The sequence below is a fragment of the Martes martes genome (genome assembly GCF_963455335.1).
Source record: "Martes martes genome assembly, chromosome: 5".
Classification (NCBI taxonomy): Eukaryota; Metazoa; Chordata; class Mammalia; order Carnivora; family Mustelidae; genus Martes; species Martes martes.
This window is the reverse complement of record NC_137892.1, coordinates 101,199,030-101,225,158: the sequence shown is the minus strand read 5'-3', so window position 1 is coordinate 101,225,158 and position 26,129 is coordinate 101,199,030. Positions and strand designations below refer to the sequence as shown.

Below are 26,129 nucleotides of genomic sequence, written 5' to 3'. Positions count from 1 at the left end.
TATTTGACAGACAAAGATCACAAGTAGGCAGAGAGGCAGGCAGAGAGAGAGAGGAGGAAGCAGGCTCCCCGGTGAGCAGGGAGCCCGATGTGGGGCTCGATCCCAGGACTCTGGGATCATGACCTGAGCCAAAGGCAGAGGCTTTTTTTTTATACAGGGGTTTCTTATGAAGGGTGAGCCTCTGTGTTTATGACACACATGCCTGAATGGTCTGTGTGTACATGACTGTGCACGCAAGGTGTCCATCTGTCTGTACACTTGGGCACATACCTGGGTGGTGCCTGAGGGTAGTCACTCTGCATGAGCACAAGTGCCTGGGGGGACACTGGGTGTGCCCATGCACAGCACACACACAGTAGGTGGGAGCTAAGCGTGTGTTGAGTAAAGTACATGTGTGCATACTCAGTGTGCATGTTCACATGGTGATGTGAGCCCCCGCCAGGGTGCAAAAAGGTGACTAAGTGTGTGAGCACACACTTCTGTGTGCCCAGACATGAACTTGGAGCTCCCTGGACTGGGCCAGACCAGGCCAAGCTCCTTCCTGGGCACACAGAGGTCTCTGTGATGTGCTGGTGACAGTGTGGGGCACTGCCAAGGGTCCACTGGTGGCATGTGTGTGTGCCTGTGAACGTGCATGTGTGTGTGTGTGTGTGTGTGTGTGTGTGTGTGTGTGTAGGAAGAGGCATTCGCTCTCTTAGACCTTGCTTCTTTCTGTGGTTCGGTTTCTATAGAGACACTTCCTGTGGCAGAGAAAAGAGGTAGTGAGCTGGTGTTTCAGGATGTGAGGGCCCGCAGGAGCGGAGCCGGGCTCTCTCTGTTGCCTGCCTGCCACTGTGCAAGCTCTGGCCGGGGCTGCCCACAGTCCCCATGGTGGGCTCTCCTCACAGCAGGGACCCGTGAACAGCGGCGGCATGCCAGGGAAGCCCAAGCACCTGGGTGTCCCCAACGGGCGCATGGTGAGTGTGGGCTCCAGGCCAGGCCCATGGGGAAGGGGTGGGCACACCCAGGGTGGAGCCCAGGAGGCACGCCAGGCAGGGCTGGGCAAGAGCCTGCATGCTGCTCACGGGCGGGAGAAGTTGGGTAAAAACAGGAGCAGGCAACGGGACCTGGGACTCTCATCCTAGGACCTTCTAGAGGGCCCTGCTGGGGATCTGGGGCAACCTTGGGGAGGAGAGCAGAGTACAGTGGGTATAGGCTTCTGGTCCCCACTGCTCCCTCTCCGGCCACTTTGGCCCCATCCGGGGCAAGGAGACCCGGCATGCCCTTTGACCCCTGCCTACCCCCATAATGGCCCAGACCCCCACATCTGACTTAGCCTCATATCCTGTCCCCTGACCCCATGTTCTGATGTCCAAGGTCAGGTAAGGGGAACCCTCGGTGGGTCACTGCCCTTCAGCTGGACCTGCTCCAGAGGCTTCCTGCCAGAACAACTAGTCTTTGGGCAGCCTGGGATGGCTCAGCCAGGCTGGGCCAGCTTGGTGCAGCTTGTCTTTTCTATCCTGGGCTACCAGGAAGGGTGGGAGTAGCTGGGTGCTCGGATGCCCTGGCTACTGCTGCTGCCCCACCCCCTAAACCCTCTCCCTGGCTGCTTCACCTGTAAATCATAGCTGTGCTCGGACAGTCCAGCTTCTTTATGCATTCAGCTGATGGGGCAGACTGCGCTGGGCCTTCCTTCTCTCCCTAGGATACCAGCCCACTTGGCAGAGCCCCAGCCCCTCCTCGCAACCCCAGGAAGGCCAGCCAGTGTCTTCACCCCTAACCTAGCCCAGCTTAGGACTATGGAACAAAACGAATGGGTCTAGAAAGAACCGGGTTCCAGCCTTGGCTCCATTGTCCCTTACGAGGGGTCCTCTTTGACCCTCAGTTTCTTCACCTGTAAAACGAGGAAACTGGAGCAGTTCTCAAAGGCTTGTTGAGATGATTAAGTAGAATGATGAATACGAGGCCCTTGACCCACTGCGGGGGCTCCATAAATGTCAGCCCAATGCTTTCTTTCATGCTCGGCCCCTCTTCAAGGATCCCCTCCCTCATTCAGAAACAGATTGTACTCACACTCCTACCTCCTAATTACCAAGACCCTTCTCCACCTCTCCTTCTTCCAGTGTCTGTTGCCCAGTCCCAGGCTAGTTGGGTGGGAGAGAAGCAAACCCCACCAAGCTGGCCCAGTTCCCCACCTCACTGTCTTTACTATCAACCTAACTTTGAAAGTTCAAGAACCTAAGGTCCTTGCACTCCAGCCCCAGAAGCGTGACACTCAGATGTGCTGGCCAAGAAGGATCATGTCCACTCTCACGCCCACCCCAGAGGGCAGCTGGGTTGGTGCTTCTGAGCAGTGCCAAGAACTGGGAGGTGACTGAGGGTACCTGGAGACAGACCCAGCCTCTGCCCCTCCCATGTTAGCCTATGCTTTCTCTACCCCAAAGTTATTCAGAGAAGGGAGGGCACCCAAGTTCTGCTCCCAGCCTTGGCAAGCTCACAGATGCCCTGGTTCCCAGAGGCAAACTTCACACACAGGTTATCTTAGCTCTTCCTGGGTCTGTTCTGAACTCGCCATGTCACCTCTTGAAACCCTGAGGGTCACAGCTCAGCTGCTTGCGGGTCATCGGTCAGCTTTCTGAAACCATGCTCAGCTGACGTGGGGAGGGGCGGACAGGCAGGGATGCACACAGGGGCAGCACACAGAGGCACCCCCTGGAGCCGGTGGCAGGCTCCTTCTATGGGTTACCCCCAGAGGGAGGCTCAGAGGAGCAAGTGACATGCTGAAGGCAGCCAGCAACTAGAGGGGCCTCTATCTGAGCTTGGCCTCTCTGACTCAATGCCATTGCTCCCCCACCTCCCAGAACTGCCTGGCTCCGTCCTCCCCCACCTCCCCCTGCCACCACCCCCACCCACGGCTGCCATCATTCCCTGCTGAGGCAGCTTCATTTGTCAGCCTCGTCTTTCTGCCACTCAGCTTGTCAGGCAGTTGCAATGAAACCTGTCACCTAGAGAGGCTCCCAGCCCCCTCCCAGGGACATCTCCACCCAAACCCTGCTGCCACTTCATTTGTTCATGCGGGCATTCAGTCAACGGCTCCTCTGTGGGTCTGCTCTGTCCTGTCCCTGTCCCAGGCACTGGAGACCCAAATCCATTGCCCTGGCCCCTCTCCTCAAGCAGCTCCCAGTCTGGCAAGGCACAAAAGGCACGGGGACAAGTATCAGAATACTGTTCAAATTTGGGTAAGAGCCACGGGCCCGGGGTAGAGAAAGCTTGAGGGGGACCTGGGAAGGGAGACCTGACTTGTCGGAACATTTTGTGCATTGTGGGGTGAAGTTCTTGAAAGGCTACGCCATATGGAAGAGAGGGTGGCATGGGGAAGGGTCTGGATGTGGGGAGACACAGGGTGTGTGTGGAGGGACGTGGCCTGAGGGGAAGCTGGGCCTCAAGGCTGGAGAGAGGTGGTTATCATATGCTGCCACTCTCAGGAGCCCTGCTTAGTCTTCCCGCCTGGAAAGACCCGCAAGGCAGAGCCTCCTGGAGCTCTGCCTGCATTCTTGGCATCCAGTTCGGGGCTAGGGGTCAGCTCCTAGGGTTGGCTCAGGCTGAAGGGCTTCTCTGTGCATATACCCAGAGAGGATCTGGGGACCTCAGTTTCCCCAAACTAGGGTGAAATGAGATGATGGTACAGAGTCCAGCGCAGAAGATGCTAAGTCAGTTGGCCCTCCCTTTGAGGCCTGACCTCTCCAGAGGGTAGAGTTCAAGAGAACCCCCTGGGCCCTTTAGCCCTCATTGACTTTGCTCACCTGTGTCCAAAGAGCTGAGGCCCCGGGCCCCCCAGCTCCCCTTGTACATCTCCTGTTGGCCCAGGGAGGCAGCTTAGTGGAGGGAAAGACCTCAGGCTCCAGCTGAGCACACCTGGCTTTTAACTTCAGCTCAGCCACTTCCCTACTGTGTGACTTCTTTGGGTCTAAGTTTTCTCATCTGTAAAATGGGGCTAATAACACCTGCCACACAGGATAAAGATCTGGGGAGAGAGCAAGAACAAGGGTGTGTACTTTCAGAGAAAGCCTGTCACTCACCCGGAGCTCAGCAGTGCTGGGCCACCCCACTCTTGCCTTGGTATCCTTGGACACCAGTGGCCCTTCCAGGGCCTAAGAAGAAAGTATGGCACACTGAGACCTGACCATGGTCAGGGGAGTCACCTTCCACCACACCCTTCCTCATCCTTTCTTCCCCTTTTCTCCCATTCACTCACCACTTCTCCTCAAGCAAGCCTGGGTGGCGCAAGGCCGGCCCTGCTCAGCACAACTTCCCCAGGCCTGGGAGACTGGGCAGGCAGGAGCCCTGGGCAGAGGCATCAGCATGAGGTCAGCTGTGATGGCATGAGGTCAGCGGAGCCCCTGACGGATGCATGCTTGCCGCATTCACATGCCCACTCACTCTTCCTCACAGTCCCAAGAAATTGGGAATACTGAGCCCTGTTCTACCCAGGGGGGAAACTGAGGCCCAGGGGAGGAAGTTACTTGCCCTCCAATGGTGGAACTGAAAGTAGATTCAATCCTCACTCCCTCCCACCTCCGGATCTCTGTCCCTACCCCACCTCATCTCCAACTCTATGGATCAACAACCAGGGGGGCCAGAGGGACAGGCAGAGGTGAACTGCAGGCCACAGAGATGGGGCGTTCAGAGGAGAAGGATCCCTGGTAAAGAGGGTACCAGGACCTCGTGGGAGGGCAGAGGAGGACTGCTGGGACCCTGATGGCTGCTCATTAGCACCAGAGCCAGGATGGTGCTTCATGGGAGGGAGTGAGTGCAAGTTGGTTCCCTGTACAAACCAGGGCTGCCCCTGGAAGCTACCAAACTAGGACAGAGAGGCCTAGACACGGGTGGGCAGAAGTGTGGTGGGCAGGAGGGTTCAGGGCAGCTGGTCTTTGGAGGGGACTGATGTCAATGAGTAGAGATTGGAGAGCAGTAAGTTCAGTGAGGGGAGTGGGAGCAGATACCCCGCAAGAAAAAGCAGCAAAAGCAGGAAACAGGAGTGTGAAGGGGTGTGGGGAACCTAGAAAAGTTTGATAAAATGTAGGGTGGAGTAAGGGAGAGGGAAATGGGGGAGGCTGATGGGGTTCATTAGTCAGGCCCAGGCTGAGCTTCAGCTGTGACCCAGCAACAGCTCCACCCTCCAGGGCAGGGAGCTCGGCCGCCCCCACGACCTGGGAGCCAGCCTAAAGACACGGACAGTCAAGTCAACATAATGTCAAGAATGAAAGAAAACAGAAGTGTGGGCTGGCTTGGGCTGCAAGCTCCTGTGCCCTGCCTGTGGCTCCAGGCCTGCCCTAGCAGCCATGGGGACTCTGAGCTAAGGAGAGGCTGAGGGCAGGGATACAGGGCAGGGGAGAGAGAGGCCAGTGTGGGGTGGGGGGCAGAGGACCAGGTGGCCCGGGGCAGAGGATGGTGTCAGCAGCCCTAAGGTTGGCAAAGATGCAGAGCAGGCAAGATAGGCAGGTGTGGCAGGAGCAGAGCTGCCAGAAACAGAAAGAGCAGGCTGGAAGGGACCCTGAGCTTCAATTCTCGTGCACCCCAGGAGTTGGGACTTTCTCCGGCAGCCAGACACTGGAGCTGACTCAGAAGAAGGGAAGAAGCCATCAGATGGGGGGTGCAGAGGTGGGGGGTGAGGGTGCCAGTGGTGGGAGTGGGGCACCTGTGGGTGGGCTCCACACCCAGTCACATTCTGTGCGAACTTTCTTTCCTCTTCAGCAAACTCTTACCTCCACATTCCCAGTGGGAGACGAGGCTCAAGAAAGAGCCAGAGGGTGGGAAATGGAAAAGGGCAGAGCTGGGATTTGTCTCTGGGTCTGGCAGATCCCAACACCTGTGTTCTTTCTTCTACAACAGAGTTAGCAAACTCGAAAGTGGAGCAGGGTCAGACACCAATACTAACGCAGCAACAGCAATGAGAGTGACCTTCATGCTGGATCATGCCGGATCGTGTTCTGGGTTCCTTATCTGTATATTTAACTTATTTAGCCACAGCAGCCCTTTGAAGTCAGGGGACGCATTTGCCCTATTTCTATAGAGAAAGAAATTGAGGCACAGAGAGGTGTAGTGCCTTGTCCAAGATCACACAGCACAAATGGGAACTCAGGCAGTCTGGGACAGCACCTGTTTCCATAAGTAACATAAATGCATCAAACTGGCCTCAGAGACCTCTGAAGAGAATGTGAGCCCCTTCCAGGGAAGCTAGTTGCTGCTCAGGGCCAGCCAAGATTGTCATGCTGGGAAGAAGCTCCGGCTAGCTGAGGCATCACAGGAGTTTATGTGAAACTCCTGGTTTTTAAATGTGGGAAACACCTTTAAACTTACAATGAAAAAAAAAAAAAAACAGTCTTGGGCCTCCTGGGTGGCTCAGTCAGGTAAGCCCATTTAAAAAAAAATGAGGCCCAAGATATTAATAATGTCCTACATATTTCCAGGCCAGCTCTGGCCCACAGATGTGGGACCTGAGGTTCCTAGGGGAGTGCGGGGAGCAAGGAGGGAGATTCTAGCTAGGAAGGCTGGGAGACATGTTTGCAGACCTGTTTCCAGTGGGGATGTAACAAAGGGACAGATGGGAGCAACCACTGTGACAGGCTTAGTGAGAATATAGGATCCGAGAGAGGGGGAGGAATTGGGGATGACTGAACCCAGGTTGCGGGAAGAAAGACAGGAAGGATGTAGGGAAACTGTTCATGTCCTGCTTTGGTGGTGGCAGTGGTGGCTCCCTTTGGGACTGGCTGAGTTGGAAGGGCTTGTGGGACATCTGGGCAGAGATGGTAGCAGGAAGTCGGCTATGTGGATTTGGAATTGGAGAGAGGTGGGAGGGGGAAAGGGCCCAGGACAGAGTCAAGGAGGCGTAGAGGCCACCTTGCGTGGGTAGGAGATGAAGAGGAAGCTGGAGGAGCTGCTAGGAAGGTAGGAAGACCAAGGGAAACCACTGCAAGAGTCATTTTGAAAAGAGGGTTTTTTTCTATTTCACTAATGATTGGGATTCCCAGAGAAGTCGGAGCTGTGTGTGGGGGAGGGGGAGGATGGAGTTGGTCTCTACAGCAATGCTACCCACAGTGGTCTATGGACCAGCCCATCAGCATTGCCTGAGAGCCTGTTAGAGATGGAGAGTCTCCGGCCCCATCTGGACCTATTGAGTCTGAATCTCTGGAGCCGGGCTCCTACCACTCATTTCAATGCACACGAGAGTCTGAGAATGACTGTTCTCAACTATAAAATAGCATCCTGGCACCAGCCTAAGGGTGGGGGGGGGCAGGGTCTCTCAGACTCTCCCTCTCCAAGAGGTCACAGTTGCAACAAAGAGATCACTGGCCATAGAGACACCAGCAAACACTGATACAGCACCTACCACATGCTGGCCATTGTTTCAGCTGCTGGAAATGTCTTAAACTGATCTGATCCTCACAATAGTGCGAGGAAGTAAGTTACTATTATTATCATCATCCCCTATTTTCAGAGGAAGACGAACAAGTAACGAGTCACACAGCTAGTAAATGGCAGAGACAAGATCCAGAGTCTCTGCTGATAGCCCCATGCTGCACACCTGGGCTTAGCCAGCAGGTGATGCAGGAGGAGGGAACCAGGGGCAAATGGGAAGTAAGCTGACATACTTCCCAGGCCACAGTGATCGACACATGATGGAAAGGGAGCCAGGAAGAGCCTGAGCAAAGTGCAGAGTAAGCAGTGACCAAGCTGGGAATGCCCAGCATGGTCCTCCAGGGAGAGGAGAACACAGCTCCAGTCCTGGGGCCTGAACCCAAAACTGTCCCTTGAGAGTCCACCCTGAGCTGTGCTCTGACTGCCTACCTTGGGTCTCTTGTAGGTTCTGGCTGTCTCAGATGGAGGTAAGTGACAGAGGGTATAGAGGAGGCTTGCCTGGGGTGGGGGAGGGTATGTGGAAACAGGGTGGGGACACCCCTGTCACTTGCTATCTTTCCAGGGAAAATACCTGCAGATGGGGTTGGGCCAAGGGCTGGGAAAGGCCACAGGGTTCACCACCACTTGTCCATCCACCTACAGAGCTGAGCAGCACGGCGGGGCCTCAGGGCCAGGGCGAGGGCCGAGGAAGCTCCCTCAGTATCCACAGCCTCCCTAGTGGCCCCAGCAGCCCCTTCCCCACCGAGGAGCAGCCTGTGGCCAGCTGGGGCCTGTCCTTCGAGCGGCTGCTGCAGGACCCGCTGGGGCTGGCTTATTTCACTGTAAGCCTTGGGGTGGGATTGGGAGGGCAGATGGCAGTGGTCACTATAGTGTGTGTGGGGGGGAGGGGGTTGGGCAGCGGGCATGGGAGAGGACATGGATGGAGCTTCAGGCTGGCCAGAGTGGGATTCCTCTGTCAGCTGCCTCCTCGAGCCTTTCTTTGGCACCTTCTTCCTGTTCTCTCAGCAGGGAACTTTCCTTGTCTCTGCCTCTCATTTTCTCTCTGTGCTTTCCAGCCTGGCCTCATCTGTCTGTCTGGCCCTATCTGCCTCACTTGGCCTCTTGGCCCTACCTCTATCCCAGCTCTTTGACTGCACCCCCTGGCTGGGTCTTTGTGTCCCTAATTTCCTTCTCCTTCTCCGTGCTAGGAGTTCCTGAAAAAGGAGTTCAGCGCCGAGAATGTAACTTTCTGGAAGGCCTGCGAGCGCTTCCAGCAGATCCCAGCCAGCGACACTCAGCAGGTGGGGGAAAGGGGAGCTGGGACAGAGTGGTGGGACCAGAGCCTGGGCCATGTCCCTGAACTTCTCTGTCCCTCCTGCAACAGCTTGCTCAGGAAGCCCGCCATATCTACCAGGAATTCCTGTCCAGCCAGGCGCTGAGCCCAGTGAACATCGACCGGCAGGCCTGGCTAGGCGAGGAGGTGCTGGCAGAACCCCGACCGGACATGTTCCGCGCGCAGCAGCTCCAGGTGAGCTGTTCATCCGTCTCTTGGGGTTAGGGGGCGTGGCCTTGGAAGAAAGCGCAAGAGGCGGAGCCAGATCCAGGGGCGGGGGCCGATTGTAGCGGGTGGGATGCGGGTGGAGTGGGGTACGGAAAAGGGCAAATTTAGACGCCAGCGCCAAAGTAAAATGCAGTGTCAGGTCGTGGGTCAGAGAGCGGTACCAGAGGCTGCAGTGAACTGGGGCTAGAGGCGGAGCCTAGCTGAGGTCGAGGCGGAGCCAAGGGGGCGGGGCTGGACCAAGGAGTTGGGTGGGAGGGGCTAGGGTCTTGCCAGCCAGGTTGGGGATCCCGGCAGCCCTGAGGGCAGGGTCAGGTAAGCTGGTGGGGAGCCCAGCGCCCTCTCCGGCTCACCGCCCCGGCGCGGGTCCCGCAGATCTTCAACCTGATGAAGTTCGACAGCTACGCGCGCTTCGTCAAGTCCCCGCTATACCGCGAGTGTCTCCTGGCGGAGGCCGAGGGACGCCCCCTGCGGGAACCTGGCTCCTCCAGGCCGGGCAGCCCTGACTCCACGAGGAAGGTGCGGACGGGAGGCTGTGGGCAGCAGGGGGCCGGGTGCCGATCTATAGGGCTGTGCCCCTGGTCTGCAGGCGGGCTGGAATCCAGCCCGGTGCCAGCGCCTTTCCTGTACCCGCAGAAGCCGAAGCTGAAGCCTGGGAAGTCGCTGCCGCTGGGCGTGGAGGAGTTGGGGCACCTGCCAGCTACTGAGGGCTCTGGGGGCCGCCCCCTCCGCAAGTCTTTCCGCAAGGGTGAGGGTTGGAGGCCCCAAAGAAAAGTCGGGGTGGGAGTTTGGGCAAGCTTTGAGAATCCCCACTTCCTCCTACTTGTCTCATAGTCTGTAAATCTGTGAAAACCGAAATAGAGGTCCCGGTGACCACCACGTTTCCCCGCTGATTTGGTTTCTAGATTAGAGCAGAAGTTTGGGAAGCCCCCTCAGTAGCAACACTTCCATGGTCGCAAGACGCGTTAGACCCCTGCAGTAGGGCTGCAGCGGGGTCCCCCTGGTTGTGGAGAAGGGGGTGTAGGGAGCCGGCGCTGTTCTGCTCACTGCTCCCTCTCCCCTAGAACTGGCAGGCGGAGCCCCAAACTCAGCCTTACGCAGAGAGTCCCAGGGCTCCCTCAACTCCTCTGCCAGTCTGGACCTTGGTTTCCTTGCCTTCGTCAACAGCAAATCTGAGGTGAGCAGACTTCTGGGGGAGATGAGGCCTGGGCTAAAACCGCTACTCATGCACCTTTGGGGGCCGCCATCACTCACAGTCACAGTCCTTGTCCCCAATTCCATCTCCTGCTGCCAACCCCTCATACTCCATACTTTCTTCCTGTCCTCACCGCCTTGGGCCCCTGTGTGCCATGGGTGTACATTCTCCTCGTGTGTGTGCACGTGTGGGTGCCCAGGTGTCCCCAGCAGGTGTATGTGGGTCAGCAGGAGGACCTGTCTCTAGGCGCCACTACATCTGGGTGAGCATATCTATGTTGTTGTAGAAGGAGTGCCTTTGCCTGCCTAGAAGTATGCCCTTAGGCGTGTGCATGCGTGTGTGTGCCCCAGTGACCTTACTTGTCTGTGTACCTCCCTGCATGTCCCTGAATGTGTATACATGACCTTCCCTCTGCTCCTGCCCGGAAGCAGAGCCACCGGAAGAGCCTTGGGAGCACAGAAGGTGAGAGTGAGAGTCGGCCAGGGAAGTACTGCTGTGTGTACCTGCCTGATGGCACGGCATCCTTGGCCCTAGCACGACCTGGCCTCACCATCCGTGCCATGCTGGCGGGCATCTGTGAGAAACGAGGCCTCTCTCTACCTGACATCAAGGTCTACCTGGTCGGCAATGAGCAGGTGTGAATCTGGTCTGGTCCCCAGCTCTCACTCTCCTCCTGATCCTGACCCACCCCATTCCTGTCTCTGTTCAGCTAGGACCTCAACCCCAGTTCCGTTCCTATCCTCACCCCCCTCCTGATACCAGTCCCCAAAACAACCCTGCCCCTCCCCCTATGCCCAACTCCAAAGCAGCCTAGCACCAACTCCTTAAACTCAGGCCTCCACCCCCATCCCATGAGAGTCCCATCCTTACTCCCCTCCCAGCTTCACCCATCATCTTCACTGGGGGGAGAAGCATGGCCAGAACTGGGTTTCCCCCCATGACTCCCAGAGTTCCTACTGGCCATCCTTGAAATGGCCATCGGGGCACCCAGACGCACTGAGCCCATGAAAAACTTTTCTTGAGGTGCAAACGGGCATTAAGTTTTAAAGAGGAATCTAAGGAAAAACTCACTTTGGACTAAACTATCCCGTAAGGGGGATCTAAAGAAAGAATGCTGCCTTCCAGAGAGACCCTGCAGGATTTCCTTCACCTAGGCAGGACCTAAGGCCCTGCCAGGTGGGTAGGCAGAGGGACCTGGGCCTGAGCTCTGTCCTCCAGGTCCACAGGATGGAGGTGAGTCTGACAGGATGTGATCAGGGAAGAGAAGCTGAAGCTTCAGAGAATTTCTGGGGAAAGGTAGGCTTTTCTGGGTGCTGCCAGGAAGGCTTCATGGAAGAGGCAGCTGTTGATGAGGGGAGAATGAGGATGGGGAGGAGTTTGCCTGGTGGAACTGTCAGGAGAGGATATTCTAGGCAGATGGAGCAGCTTAAGTGAAGTCCTGGGTGTGGGTAAGAAGTGCAGGGCAAGTTCCAGGGCCTGGAGAGTGGGACTGGAGGGCAGCCGTGGGAGGAACTCTGCCCACTCAGGCCACCCATGCAGCCTCTGAAGCCCAAATGGGCATTCACGACTGCTGAATATAACTCCCCACCCACATTCCACCTGTCCCTGCAGCACAGCAGGGACCTATCCCTGGAAGAGGCTCCCTTCCTGCCCCGGGCTAGTGCAGACAGTGGGGACTAGAGGGGCAGTAGTCACTACACCTACTGTTTATGTACCTACTGCGTGCCCGGCACTGTGTGGACACTTTACGTCCTTCTGGCCTCACCGCAGTCTTGGGGGAAGAGGGCTTGTTGCAGTGAGGAGACAGGAAGTGTCTTTGGTAGGTGGGGATGGAGAGAAGTGGACAAGTGTCAAAAAGGGGACAAGGCCTGGGTAGCTGATCAAAGGTGGGTGGTGAGGAAGGAAATGCATCCAGCTGGTCTGGCTGGGTTTCACATGCCTGAGAGACAAGGGGGCAGCTGTCCAGGAGGCAGGGCCTGGCCTGGCCTGGCCTGGGAAGAGGCAGCCCCATGATCCAGGACCTAGGCCTGCTCCTTATCCAAGCAGCCTCATTGCCATTCTGTGCTTACCTCACTCCCATGCTTCCTGTAACTCCACTTCTTTTCCGAAGCTGCCCAACCTTCTTGTCCCCTTCTCCCTGGCCTTGGCCATATTAGGCTCCCAATCCGGCCAGGTGGCTTACTCCATCCACATCTCTACACCTCACCAGCCCATTGGCCCTTGCCTCTGACCCTCAGGGGGCACCAGTGGGCGCCATGGGAGGAAATGAGGTGGTTCCCTCGGACCCTGGGGATGGCTGGGGCCGGGGAGAGAGGGACTCTGAGACCTCCCTCCGGCATCTGCAGAAGGCCCTGGTCCTGGACCAGGACTGCGCGGTGCTGGCGGACCAGGAAGTGCGGCTGGAGAACAGGATCACCTTCGAGTGAGTGCCCCTCCTCCCAGGCTTGGGGCCTGGGTCCCAACCCCTGTTTGGGTCCCAGTTCAGGTTCTTCTCCCTCTCCCGTCCCAGCGCCTCGGGCTAACTGTGTCACCGGAACTAAGGGCCCACCCCCAACTTATCCCACCCCCAAGTTCAGGCTCCGCCCTCTCTTAGACCTGTCCCTGGTGGGTTGGGGGAGAGGCCGGGTCCGCTCTCCGCCCTGCCGCAGCGCGAGGGTCCCATGCAGGGTCGAGTTGGTGGCTCTGGAGCGCGTGGTGCGGATCTCCGCCAAGCCCACCAAGCGGCTGCAGGAGGCGCTGCAGCCCATCCTGGCGAAGCACGGCCTGAGCCCGCAACAGGTGGCGCTGTGCCTGGTGAGCCCGGGGGCAGCGGGGCGGGTCAGGGGCGGCCGGGAGCGGGCTGCCTGGCTCGCGGGCTGCTGACCTGTCCCCACAGCCAGGCGAGAAGCAGCCGCTGGATCTGGGGAAGCTAGTGAGCTCGGTGGCGGCCCAGAGACTGGTTTTGGACACTCACCCAGGTAGAGAAGCAAGGCTCTGGGGCTTGGTCCCTGGAGATGGCTTGGGCCCAGAAGGAAAGGGGGCCAGGTGGGAGGCAAACACTAACAGTGGTGCTCTCTGTCATAGGTGTGAAGATTTCCGGAGCTGGAGATGTAGCCCAGTGCTGCAGCCAGGTGAGAGAGGGAAAGGGCTCCCCCCTCTACCCACCGTGCCTCCCCTCCCAGTTGTGGCTCTGACTCCACGTTCTTACAGGGTGGCCAGCCTAGAGCCCAGAACAAGGCCACCCAGCCCCCTCCACTGTCCCTCAACTCGCTGGCCGAGGCGCCCAGTAGTATCCCTGGGAAGCGGCAGACCTGCGACATTGAAGGTACTTTGGGGATGGTGGGAGCTAGGGACTAGAATCACTGGGGACTATCGAAGGTGGGTGGTATCCGAGAGGCTTAAACTGAAGCAGGGACCTGCATGTCTTTGGGGCTGGTCCTCTGGGGCTAGGGGAACAGAGAGGCTGAAGGATGGGAGGGGGTTGGAAAGGTTGTGGTCATAGGAAGGGCAGCGGGATGGTGGTGGGCTAGCAGAGGTAGGTTTGCACCAATGGGCCTCTTGACTCTATGCCCCCCGCCAGGCTTAGTGGAGCTCCTGAATCGAGTGCAGAGCAGTGGGGCCCATGACCAGAGGGGCCTTCTGCGCAAAGAGGACCTGGTGCTTCCAGAATTTCTTCAGCTGCCAACCCAAGGGCCCCGTTCCCAGGAGGCCCCACCACAGACTGTATCAGAGGTCCAGCCCAAGGGGGACCCCTCGGACTCCACGGCCCACGCGGCCCTCTGACAGCCGCCCAGCAGTCCAGGCCAGCTGCACGGCACCTCGCGGGCCAAGCATGCTGTGGGCCCGCTCTGCATGCTCTGTCTGTGCCATGAGTGTCCTTGGCCCCTTCCTGCCATGGGCAGGCCCGCAGGAAGAGCTGGAGGGCAGTGGAGAGCGGGCTCAGAGGAGCCACACCCCACAGCTGCCACCACTCGGTCCCTCATCGGTTCACTCCCCCAACCCTTGCTGCCAGGCCACTGAGGGGAGGTGGGGCTAGCCTCCCCAGTACAGGCAGGCCGAGCACAGAGGGGCGGCGTTGGAGTGCAAGCCTCCCCACCCCGGGCAGAGCCGCAGCAGGGAGCAGGACGAGGGGCTGGCCCCTCGGCAGGGAGCTGGTATGAGTAAGTCCTGGGGGTGCAGGTGGGCAGCCCCTCACTACTCACACAGGCGCTGCTGGACGTACGGATTTTGAAGTTGGCCTGGGGCAGCTGGGTTTGTCCTGGATGTATGATATTGTTATTATAATAGTAATTATTATTCTCCCATGAAGTGTGTTCCTTGTGTGCCTGTATACCCTGGGTACCCCCCCCCAAAACTGCACTGCCTTCGTCACCAAGGTTAGTGCCAGGAAGCCCTTGGGGACCTCAGGATGTGCCCCCTGACTTCCTGTTGTCAGAACTTCTCTTCCTGACTGCACAGAGTATTGAGGTGTGAATATGAGAGATAAGACAGAGACAGGAGGGACGGAGGAAGGGGAGGGAGGGGAAGACCCTTCGGGGGAGCTGTGCCTGTGCCCCCTGTCACCATGCTGTTTCTCAGTCTGTGGATCTGAGCAGAGTACAGCATCTGGATGTTGTCCTCTGCTTCTAGTGGGGCTTGAGTGTCTGCAGACATGGCTGTGGGCTCCTTTGGACACATTAAGGGCCTTGCAGGTTTTGTCCCTTGTCTGCTTTGGCTGGGTGTATCCCTGTCTCTAGGCAGCCCACACATTGAGGGGGAGCAGGGAGGACCTCCCAGAAGGAGGGCCCAGTGTATGGGCAGAGAAGCCAGACTCAGGCCCGGTGCTGCTGAGCTAGAGGAAACCAGGGGACATGAGGACCTCGAGGGGACACCTGAGGAGTGAGGGGCCCTCCTGACCTTGAGGTGGTCAAGCTCTCTTCCCCACTCCAGTTCTTTGTGCTTGCTGTTCCCTCTGCCAGGAATTGGCGCCCCCATCATGGCACCTCTTCCTTGAAATTCCTGAGACGAATCAGTTGGGTTTGCTGGCCCATCATGCCTTTCTCCAGAAGCTGAAACCAAGCTTTTCTTGGGGGCCTTCAGCCTTTTGCTCCCTCTACCCGTTTTGCTTGGCTGGGTTGACCAGAACCCTTAGCTGCTGGGGGTGGGGATGGGCTCATGACGCAAGCCTGGCCAATCAGAGTTTGGTGCAGAGATAATTCTCTGACCTCAGTCGTGGTCATCTACCATCTCCTGGGGCTTTGAGCAGATTATGCAGGGAGAGAACCTGCATGTCAGTGAAGCCAACACAGGAGAGCGGGACTGAGAGATAGAAGGAGATTCCTGACCAAAGCTACCTGAACACCTAAATTCACCCAGGCTTGAAGTCACCCACCCCTAGGCATCCTCATTTAGGCAAGGCAACACATTCTTTCTGCGTGCATGTGCCTGTGGCTCTGAGTAGGTTTTCTAGGACCAACAACCGCAAAAGTCCTACTTCATCGTTCAGCTTGAACACCTCAGCGGAGCATTCCCCGGTCACAGATGCTGTGGTCTAAATGCTTGTGTCCACCAGCACCCCCCAGATTCACATGTTGAAATCCTAGTCCCAAGGTGATGGTATTAGGAGGTGGAGCCTTTGGGATGTGCTTGGTCATGAGGGTGGAGCCCTTGTGAGCGAGGTTAGTGCCCTTATAAGATAGAATCTCCACCCCTTCTACCGTGTGAGGACGGAGCAAAAAGTTGGCTGTCTACAACCTGGAAGAGGGCTGTCACAGACACCAGATGTGCTGACACCCTGATCTTGGACTTCCAGCATCTAGAACTGTGAGAAATAAATTTTTGTTGTTTATACATCTCCCAGTCTCTGGTATTTTTGTTATAGCAGCCCAAATGGACGGATACCAGATATGACATTCTCCGTAACTTTGTTCTCTACCATGCTGTCCGGTTTCCTTCCTTCACAGTGCTCATCCCACTCTGTAATGACCTTGTTGACTTTACACTTGTTTGCTGACAACACGATAAACATGCCCTGATGGCAGTGACCTTGTCCATCGTAGTGCTGTATCCCTTTGGCCTAGTGGGAAATGATTCTGCAGCCTCAGATAGACCCAGTGAAGGACACAGTGACAGCAGGGCAGTGGGTGTCCTGGGCAGGGCATTGGATAGCACCAGGATCATAGTCTGTGGCCAGAAGAGGGTGGAGAGACAAACTCCTGTCCCTTCCCCAATCAGCTGCAGAACCTCCCTATACTTCCTGGGCCCTGAGGGTTCTCCCTTGGGGGCAGAGACACTTTCCACGTGTGAAGATAAAGAGGTGGGGACACCAGGTGAAAGATGGGACCTTCCCAAAGTTGGCAGATCCTGAGGCAAGCGCACCCTTCACCCACCAGTAGTAGCAGTGATGCCTACTACTCTTAAGGACCAACAGATGGGACTGCCCCCTAACAGAGGAGGTCATGGGTCAGGTAAAAGGGCCTCTAGAGATGTGAGCTCCTGCAGGGGGAGAAAAATTCACATCAGCTCAGGCCCCCAAGTTAGGCATGTCCCATCCTTTATCTCTTCTTTGTCCTCATGACAAAATAGCCTGATGGGGATGAAACCAAGGCTACAGGAGGGGAAGTGATGAGTCCAGGATCCTGCAAGGAATTTGTTGCTGGACACAATCAGACAACACATAGGCTGTCTGACTCAGGAACACACAACAGGGAGCAGGGAGGAAACCCTGATAGGAAGCCAGCACCCTCTAGGGCGAGGATACATTGATATGGATGCTCTGGGGAGCAGCCTGGGAGTTTCTGCTGAAAAGTAAAAACACACAGCATGTGATTCAGCATGTGCTGAAAACTAAAAACACACAGTCACTCACTCCCAGGCACAGGGAGCCCCATCCCTGCCGGGCTGTGTATGACCCCAAAACTGGCAAACAGACAAATGTGGGTGTGGGTGGAGGGTGGGGGGGTGGGATAACAAAAAGGTGGTGGTGTGTCTATGCCCTGCAATACCACACAGCAGATGAAGAATTAGGTAGAACATGTTCTGCTGTGGAAAGTCCTCCAAGATGTGTTATTGTTCGGTAAAAGAAAGTAGAGCAATGTGCATGACATGATACCTTTATATAAACCACAAACATAGAGACACACTTATAAGGATACAGAAAGAACAGAGAATGTTCTAGAAGGATACATGTCAAACAGACAGGAAAATAGAGAGGAGACCAGGACTGGGGGTAGTAGTTAAAGGACACTTTCACTTTAGCTTTAATGCTTTTTAAATGATACAATTAAAATAATTATAATAACAAAGAACTTCTCAAGGCCACTTTTTTGTCACTCTGACCCACCATCCCTTTCTCGAGAAGGATAACAAACTCTTCCTTTGTGGGGCTTCAGCCCACTGCCCACCTTGGCCCGCTTTGGCTGGCTGCTGTGTCCCTTGGCCACAATTCCCCAACATGTCCCCTGAAGCTGTCCCAGCCTGAGGGAGACCTAGTTCCCTCCTCCCAGCTCTGCACACTCAGAATCCCTCAAGGTCCTGGGCCCTCACTGCAGTGATGGGGCCCACGGACAGAAGGCACCAGCTGGCCAACCCCCGGGCCCTTTTCAAAGCCACTGCACTGCACAGAGCTGGACTCCTGCGTGGTTGGGAAAAGTCATGGAAGCAGCTTCCCCTCACCCCACCAGATGGGAAGCCTGGAGGGGAGTCAGCCTATCCACCAAGCACCCAGTGTGAAGGAGGGGAGAGGACACATATTTGCTGACAGCTCTGCAGTCCCCAGCAACCCCATCTTGCGGAGGACACAGGCGGAGAGAGTGGGTGGGACTGCCATGAGGACAGCCATAGGACCCAAGCCTCTGAGAAAGAAACCTGCTGCCTGTCTCTGGTTCGCTCGCCCCTCTTGACAGTCACGGTGACAGTCAAGCAGATGGGATGAGGTGGCCACAGGGTAAGTGCAGAGCACACAGTGACCTTGGCTCTGGCGACCCCGCCAGGGTGGGGGCAGGCAGAGCCCCCAGCTGCTACCTGGTGCCCAGCAGGAAGTGCTGACACAGCCATGGACAGATGCTCCCTGGGGCAGCCATCCCTACCTCCAGGAGCGAGCACAAGGTGCACCCTGCAGGGGGCCTGGCCTGGTGGTCAGGTGACTCCAGTGTCTGGGGGATCAGACACTGGCATTTAGCTTTCTCAGGGAAAGAAAAGCCGGATGGGGGGAACACATATGTTTGGTTATGTTGAATCAGATGCCACCTAGGCCCATTCACAAAAAACAGGGGGCAGCATTCCTGTCCCTGGTGGTCCTGGCAGGTCCAAGAAAAGCTGAAACATGAATACATGTGTGTGTCCTGGGACTCCTGCATCGACTAGGCAAGGGGTACTCTGTGACCGTCTCAGCTCCTCTCTCCAGGAACTGGTCTGGGGGTTGAACAGAGGCAGAAAAGGCAAGGACAAGCGCCAAAGAAGCAGCATCCCACTTCCAGGCCAGCGCAGGATGCTGGTGGCCAGAATGAAGTCTCAGCCAGCTAAGAGGGGTGGGCACCAATAACCCCGGTAGCCAAGTAGGCCATCATCTTCCAGCCTTATTGTTGAGGGGCTGGAGGAACCCAGAAGCCAGACCCAAAACCTGGAGCGTACAGTATGCCACTGGAACTTAGAGCCTGGAACCCAGACCTGAACCTGGAGCCAAGAACCTGAAGTCTAAAAACTGGACTCTAGGGGTGTCTGGGTGGCTTGGTTGTTAAACACCTGCCTTTGGATCAGGTCATGATCCCAGGGACCTGGGATCAAGCCCCGCATCAGGCTCCCTGCTCAGCAGGGAGCCAGCTTCTCCCTCTCCCACTCCCCCTGTTTGTGTTCCCTCTCCCACTGTGTCTCTATCAAATAAATTAATTAAATCTTTAAAAAAAATAAAAAATAAAAATAAAAACTGGACTCTGGAGGGGTACCTGTCTGGCTCAGTTGGTAGAAGATGAGACTCCTGATCTGGGGGTTGTAAGTTTGAGCCCCATATGGAGTCTGGGATCCGGGATTGGAGGCTGCAGCCCAGAATCTAGAGCCCAATGCCTAGAAGCAGAGCCCCTACTCGGCTGGACATCGGAAGCCTGAAATTGGAGCCAGGGACTGGAGCTCAGATCCTGGATCCCGGAACCCAGAGCTTGCCCCTGAGAATTTACAGTATGGGGCCTAGAGCTCCAGGCCCAGAACATGGAGGTCAGGACCTGAAGTCTACAGCTAGAGCTCAGAGCTTCTGATTTGGAACCTGGCGCATAGGACTGCCATGCTCACCCTCAGGTCTGGTCCCCGAGGCCAGTATGAAGGCACAGAGCTGGAACCACACTAGGAAGGGAGCTGCAGGGGAAGAGATGATTTCTTAGAAAAGCCCAAAGCAAGCTCAGCTCTTTTGGCCACAGACTTTGGCCTCCTCCATCAATGAGTGACTGGTGCCTGGACTATCAGGATTAAACATTACTCAGGGCACTTATCCCCCAAACAAGGATGGGGCATCCTCAGGTCAGCGGCCCCTGCCCTGGATCCATGGATCTAATATAGCCTGCAGCACCCAATCTGGAAAACGGGGCTCGGAGGGGAGAACACCGTAGGACCCTGCCTGTTCTGTGCCAGGCAGCTCAGATGGAAGTCCAGATTCTCCAAGAGAGGATAAAGTCAAGGGGGCCAGGGGAGGAACTGCTCTGGTCCTTAAGGGGAGGTGGGAGGCAGCCCCTGTTATGTCACTCAGCCCATGGGTGAGAATGGTTGCTTCGGCCACAGATAAAGGACGCCCCCATGCGTGTACAATGCACACCCACGTTGCGTCTGTGTACTGGGATGGAATGTTCACGGCTGTGTCCACCACATGCTGACTCACCATGGGGCTTATTTGTTAGTTGGAGAAATAAACACATTGTTTCAAGGAGACAGGAGAAGCCCTGTTGTGGGATGACACTGGTCAGTTCTCCCCCCCAAAATCCAGTTCATGGAGGGACTGCCTGGCATGTTAGTTTTTCTTCCCCTGATGGTCCGTCAACTTTAGGTCCTGCAGAAAACGTACAGGCAGCAAACTGTGTGTATTTAAAGGAGCCGCTGGATCTTAGCCGAGGATTACAGAAACAGCTGGTTGTGCCAACTTCCCCAGCTCGCTCTGTTCCTGGCCCAAGCTCTCGTTCTTGGGATCGTTCTCTACTCAGCTCAGCAGTCCTGCTGCTCCCGCAGAAACTGTTTTCATTGGCGTGACCAGATTCCCGATCTGTCAGTCTGTCACACTCACGTTGGCCATGCTGTCTTGGCTCCCACCTCCTGCTCCTTCCCAACAAGCCCTCACAAGCCGCCCCCACCCCCAGTACCGCCCCAGGACAGCTCGCCTGGGTCACTAAATCTGCTCTGTCCTCACATTCCCCGATAGCTCTGTGGCATCTGACCTGGCTCATCAGGTTGTCTCTCTCAAGACAGGGGTGAACTTGGCTTCTGGGACATCTGTTTTTCTGCCCTTTCCAATCCTGTCACACCTGTCGGCTTCCTCTCAGGAGTCCTTTTTTTTTTTTTTTTTTTTTTTTGCCCTCCCCCAAATATGGGTGCTCCTCCGGGCTCAGCCCTGGGCCTTCTCTCTATGCAATGTGCACATTCTCCCGTGGGAGGGGGGAGGCATCTTCACAGGCTACACCTGAGGCCTTGAGGCAGGTGGGATGCCAAGTCACTCTGGGCACCAAGGCTGTGACAGGATGCTGGTCTTTGTACTGGCAGGGCCAGGTTTGAAAAGAGAGGGGTGACAGAGTCAGAACTGCATTTTGAAAAGCTGGCCGGCTGCTAGTTTGGAGACTGGATCGGGAGGCACAAGGCCAGAAGCAGGGAGAGCATTCAGTGAGAGATGGTGGACCAGACCCGGGAGGTGGCCAAAGGCTGAGGGAGCTCCCGCTGATGGGAAATGAGGAGCACTGGGTGATGGAGGAGAGACAAGGAAGTAGAGGAGAAGGACAGCCCAAGGAGCCTGCTCTGTTTCTGGCTCAGATCAGAGGACCACGTGCTGCTCCCTGAGGCTGGAAACGTGCGGGAAGCCCTGTCTGAGGTGAGGAGCACGTCGTGTGCTTCAGACCCACAGAGCCAACTGCTCACACCATTGGCGCCTCAGACATAGTCTGTCCAGATGGATCTTGGCATCTTCCCTCCAAAACTGCTCCTCCTCCCGGGTGCCATTTCTCAGGGTGAGATACGGCCAATACCCAGGCTCCAGGCTGAGAGGTCTAGGGGAAGCTGCGGCCAGAGTGCTGGTGAGCAGACATGGCAGGAGTCAGTATTTGGGGGACAGGCAGAGACTGTCATGGGCTGGGAGGAGGCAGCATGTGAGTGGAAGGAGTTCAGGTGAACCAAGGGGCAGAGATATGGTCGCCTTCTCCATGCTCATAGGAGTTGGGAAAACAGCTCCGGTCAGCTCCCCAGGGCTCCAGTGGCCACCCTCCCAAATTCCTTCGGTAGTGGTCACTGCCCATAGCATTTTATAATGATGTCTCTTGCAGGGCCTATGATGGAGAACTGCGTCCTTCCTTAAACCCCGAGCTCCGTGAAACCAGGGAAGGTAGATGGCAAAATTATCAAAGATCCTAACCTTATTAAAAAGAAGCACCCTAGGGGCACCTGGGTGGCTCAGTGGGTTAAAGCCTCTGCCTTCGGCTCAGGTCATGATCCCAGGGTTCTGGGATCGAGCCCCGCCTTGGGCTCTCTGCTCTGCTTCCTCCTCTCTCTCTCTGCCTGCCTCTCTGCCTACTTGTGATCTCTGTCTGTCAAATAAATAAATAAAATCTTCAAAAAAAAAAAAAAAAAAGAAACACCCCAGGGCGCCTGGGTGGCTCAGTGGGTTAAGCCTCTGCCTTCAGCTCGGGTCATGATCTCAGGGTCCTCGGATCAAGTCCCACATCCAGCTCTCTGTTTGGCATGGAGCCTTCTTCCTGCTCTCTCTCTGCCTACCTCTCTGCCTACTTGTGATCTCTCTCTCTCTCTCTCTCTCTGTCAAATAAATACATAAAATCTTAAAAAAAAAAAAAAGAAGAAGAAGAAGCACCCCTAAGTTCATAAAGAGCACCTCGGATACAGTGGCTCCTGCTCCGGATCTGACCAGAGCAGGGCAGGAGAGAGGAACATGGCCTGCGGTCGAGGTCCCTGGACCCACTGGGGATGGGGGTGCCTGGCCCTGGACAGCCTCTGAGCCCAGTGTGACTTCACCAGCACTTGTGAGCCCGAGGACGATTCTGACACAAGAACTCAGCAATGACTACCTGCCCCTGGCTCAGCGACACCCCTCCCACCCATGCACAAACCCCAATCTTTGCCAAATCACTCTGTCCAGTCTGGAGAGTTTCCTGGACACCCAAGGGATCGCTACATAAATTAAGTTTCAGGACAGAACATGATGCAACCATTAAAAACAACATTGGCCCTGAGTGTAAATACACAGGGAAGGTAATATGCAACGGTAGGTGGAAAAGAGCAAGACGCAGTCTTTCATAAACAAAAAAATCCAAATAGGTGAGAGAGGTACAGAGAAAAGGCTGAGAGGCGGTGTTCTGTGACAACAACGTGTTGAAGAAGCAGGATTGTTTTAATTTTCTTTTTTCTGTGAATGGAGACCTTTCTAGGATGCCCCATGTGGCTGATTGCCTGCCTCAGTTCTCCAGAATCTCCCAGAACAGGTCATAAGGCTCTATGGCTGATTTTCCAAACCAGAGCATTTTTTAAGTGAAAGGGAACTCTGGGCCAACAGTCATCAGCCAGGACTTGGCCAGGCAAACCAGGACTTATGGTCACTCTACCCAAAACCAATGCAGTTGCCCCTCTGCCCACCCCTCCCTGGTCCCCTGGGGCTTCTGTGGCCTAAACTGACACGGCCACAATGTGGAGGGGCCGGGATCCAAACCCAGGCTGGCCTTGTTGCCTGCTTAGCCACTCCGACAGAGACTCCATTATGAACACTAGCCAGCGGACAACCCCATAGTGTCCTGCAAATTAAGTACAAACTAGTTGACTTTTGTCACGTTAGAGGGGAGCTGTGCAGAAACGTCCATCCACCTTGATGATTGTGTCACCCCAATATATGTGAGATATAACAGGACTGCAGCTCAGGGGGACCCTGAGCAATCAAAGTGCAACTGGTGAGCCAAGGCAAGTTGTTGACCTGAAATAGGGCTGCGAATCTAGAAGAAGTGGAGCCGTTCCCTTGGTGGGGACACTGCAGCCATCCCAGGGACAGTAAGAGGGGCACATAAGCGTGAAGAGAACGCATATGCTGAGGGACTCTTCTAGTCACTGAGATGGGTCAGCTAGCTCATTGAATTCAACCCACTGCAAAAGAACTGCTGATTGCCATTTTATTTTTTTTAATCTGTTTATTTGATAGAGAGAGAGAATGAATGAGCAGGAGGTGCTGAGGGAAAGAGAATCCCAAGCAGATTCTCCACTAAGTGTAGAACCCGATGTGAGGCTCAATCTCACATCTCACAACCCTGAGATCATGACCTGAGCTGAAATCAAGAGTGGGACACTTAACCGACTGAGCCACCCAGGTGCCCCTCTGATTGCCATCTTATACTCGAAGTGACTTGCCTCAGCACCCCAGGCTGACCCAGGGATTAGACAGGAGAGAGCTGACCTAGGCAATCTTGGCTCAGCACAGAGTAGGAACTCAACTATTGTTCTTGGGAATGGAGGGAAGGACACATGACTGGCTGGCTAGGGGGGGTGGGTGGATGGATGGATGGATGGGTGGACGGGTGGTTGGACAGGTTAGTCAGGCAGTTGTCCAAGCTAGATTTTGAGTGGACCCCACCCCTGCTGGATCTGTTGAATCTTTCTCCCTCAGAAGGGAATATCTCTTCTCATCTCTCTTGTACAGCTGGGCCCTCATTCACGCTCCAGAGTCCTGTGAAAGGGAAACAAGCTTCTCAAAGCCTCCCTAAGAGCCCTCTCTGGGTTTCAGGAGTTTTGCAACAGACCCCATACCATCATCAGCATCTCAATCCAGAACCCAGCTGTCATATAGTTCGTCTGTCTGCCATGCTCCCCCTCCCCCATTCCACTACCCAAGTATCCCTGGGATGGATCTTCTCCTCATCCCTCCTGTTCCACTTGATTCAGACTTCATCATCTCTTCTCTAGACCATCTCATCAGCCTCTTAGCTGGTCCCTATGCTTCCAGACTTGCCCCTTTGACGGACAACCTCCCGCTAAAGAGACCATTCTAAAATGCAGACCAGGCCCTTCCTGATCTGACCAGGGGTTCCACATTCTCTCAGACGAATCCTGGATCTGTAGTTGCACACTAGAGACTCTCCCTGACTCAGCACTATGCAGCCTTTCCAGGTTTCTCTCCTGTTACTTCTTCCATCACATGCTCCCTCTCCTCCAAATGCCCCCAAGACCCACAGACAGACCCACAGACATCCAGATGCATGGCAAGGCTATTCCATGGGGAGTCGTGTTAGGCCAAGAATGAGGGGAAGGGACGGGAGCCATGAAATTTCCTTGGGGACCCTGGGAATAAGGTGCCTAAGTGGCATCAGGGTCTCTGCTTGGGGGCAGAAGAGGTGCCCTAGCTGGGTTTGGGTCTCTGTCAGGCTGAGTTTCTGTGTGGGGAAAGGGAAAGTTTGATCACGGACTCCCCCAGCAGAGCTGACGATTAGTAATTAACTGGGAGGAATCTCAGGGTGGAGATTAATCGGGGAACAGAGGGAGGGCAGCTAGGGTTTTAGGACTTTGCCCTTGACCCAAGGGTATAAAGAGGAGGGTCCCAGCCCTTCCTCAGGCCCCTGGGGCTTCCTTAAGCAGCTGAGCAGGAGCTGAAACATAGAACCCCAAGGTAAGCCCAGGGCTCCCCTCTCCCAAACCCATCCCCAAGTCTTAGTAGGCAATAGCCCATCGCCCTTGCCTCCACTCCTCTGCCCTAATTGTGCTTCCCCTTCCTGCTCAGGCCCAGTCTAGCCTGGCTTACCCCCCGCCCCAAAGGAAAGAGGACTCATGCTCTTCCAGCACTTGGAATTTAGCTCAGCTCCCCACTCCACCAAACAGCCAAGGGCCCTTGGGACAATATACTGGTATGGGATTATGGGTAGCTGATATAGGCTTGGGTACTCCCACCCCAACAACCAAGAACTCCCGGGGCAGTTCAGGGGGCCCTAAAGCAAGCCAAGGGCTTCTCAGATTGGAGATAATACGGGGAAACCTCCTTACCTAAACCAGCCTTGGTCTGAAACTCACTCATGGGAGAAAGGCCATCAGTGTTTGTTTATTGCTAGGAGGGAGGGAGGCAGATGGGGAAAGAAGTTCAGTCGTGAGGGTAACCCAGGAACTCAGGATTCTGGCCAGTAGACCCTTTCCTGAGTGCATGTCCAGCTGGTCCCAAGAGCCAACAGGTGTCCATGTCTCCTCATGGCTCTCAGGACGGTCAGAACTCCTCCCGCATGCGCAGCCTTGGCCCATATCCACAAGCTCGGCTAAAACACGTTCCCTGGCCCCCGCCGGCTGCAGGGCGCTCCCAGCTCCTTCCCCTCCAGGGGCCCCTGCACTCATGCCCCTGTCCCTTGCCATCTGGCCCCTCCTACTCATGTTCATCTCAGCTTGATCGTCTCTCCCCTCCCCCCCTGCCATGGTGCACACTGGTAGCACTTGTATCTGTCATTAGAACCCTTGGCCCCATTGCCACTTTCTATTCAAGGGATTATTTCATTGACATCTGTCTCCCCGTGAGACTTGGAACTTTCTGGGGGCAGGAGCTGTCCTTGTATTTAGCCATTACTCTACCTCAGCGTCTAGCCCAGTGCCCAGGCTACAGCAGATTCTTCATAAATACTCACTGCCTGATGAGTACAAGCATCTGGCCTGAGTACCTGAGCATTTCTGCTATTATGGGGTAGAAGGCATACTTCCCTGGGTGTGTGTCTAGGGTCACACACCACGGGTGTGTGTGTGTGTGAGTATGTGGGTATGGATGTGGACGGTGGGTGGGTGGGTATGTGTAAGTTTCCAGGACAGTAGCTGTCCCTCAGTGCTGCTGCCACCCCACAG

At 55.8% G+C, this 26,129-nt stretch overlaps 1 protein-coding gene across 3 annotated transcripts; it reads left to right on the top strand.

Annotated features, from left to right (window-relative positions):
* Window positions 1-768: 768 nt before the first annotated feature.
* RGS14 (regulator of G protein signaling 14) lies at window positions 769-14,417 on the top strand. Of its 3 annotated transcripts, none has more exons than XM_080804220.1 (15): window positions 769-956; window positions 7,844-7,865; window positions 8,041-8,219; window positions 8,586-8,678; window positions 8,762-8,905; window positions 9,311-9,454; window positions 9,572-9,683; window positions 10,000-10,112; window positions 10,562-10,765; window positions 12,476-12,552; window positions 12,797-12,923; window positions 13,006-13,087; window positions 13,194-13,240; window positions 13,320-13,434; window positions 13,690-14,417. In XM_080804220.1, exons 1-15 carry the CDS (start codon window positions 912-914, stop codon window positions 13,890-13,892), a joined length of 1,707 nt encoding a protein of 568 aa, XP_080660346.1. In that variant the 5' UTR covers window positions 769-911; the 3' UTR covers window positions 13,893-14,417. The 3 variants fall into 3 exon arrangements, 2 of the variants coding, with proteins under 2 accessions (XP_080660346.1, XP_080660345.1); XR_013966866.1 differs by having other exon boundaries at window positions 877-956; window positions 10,559-10,765; window positions 12,751-12,923; XM_080804219.1 differs by having other exon boundaries at window positions 877-956; window positions 10,559-10,765.
* The last annotated feature ends 11,712 nt before the right edge of the window (window positions 14,418-26,129 follow it).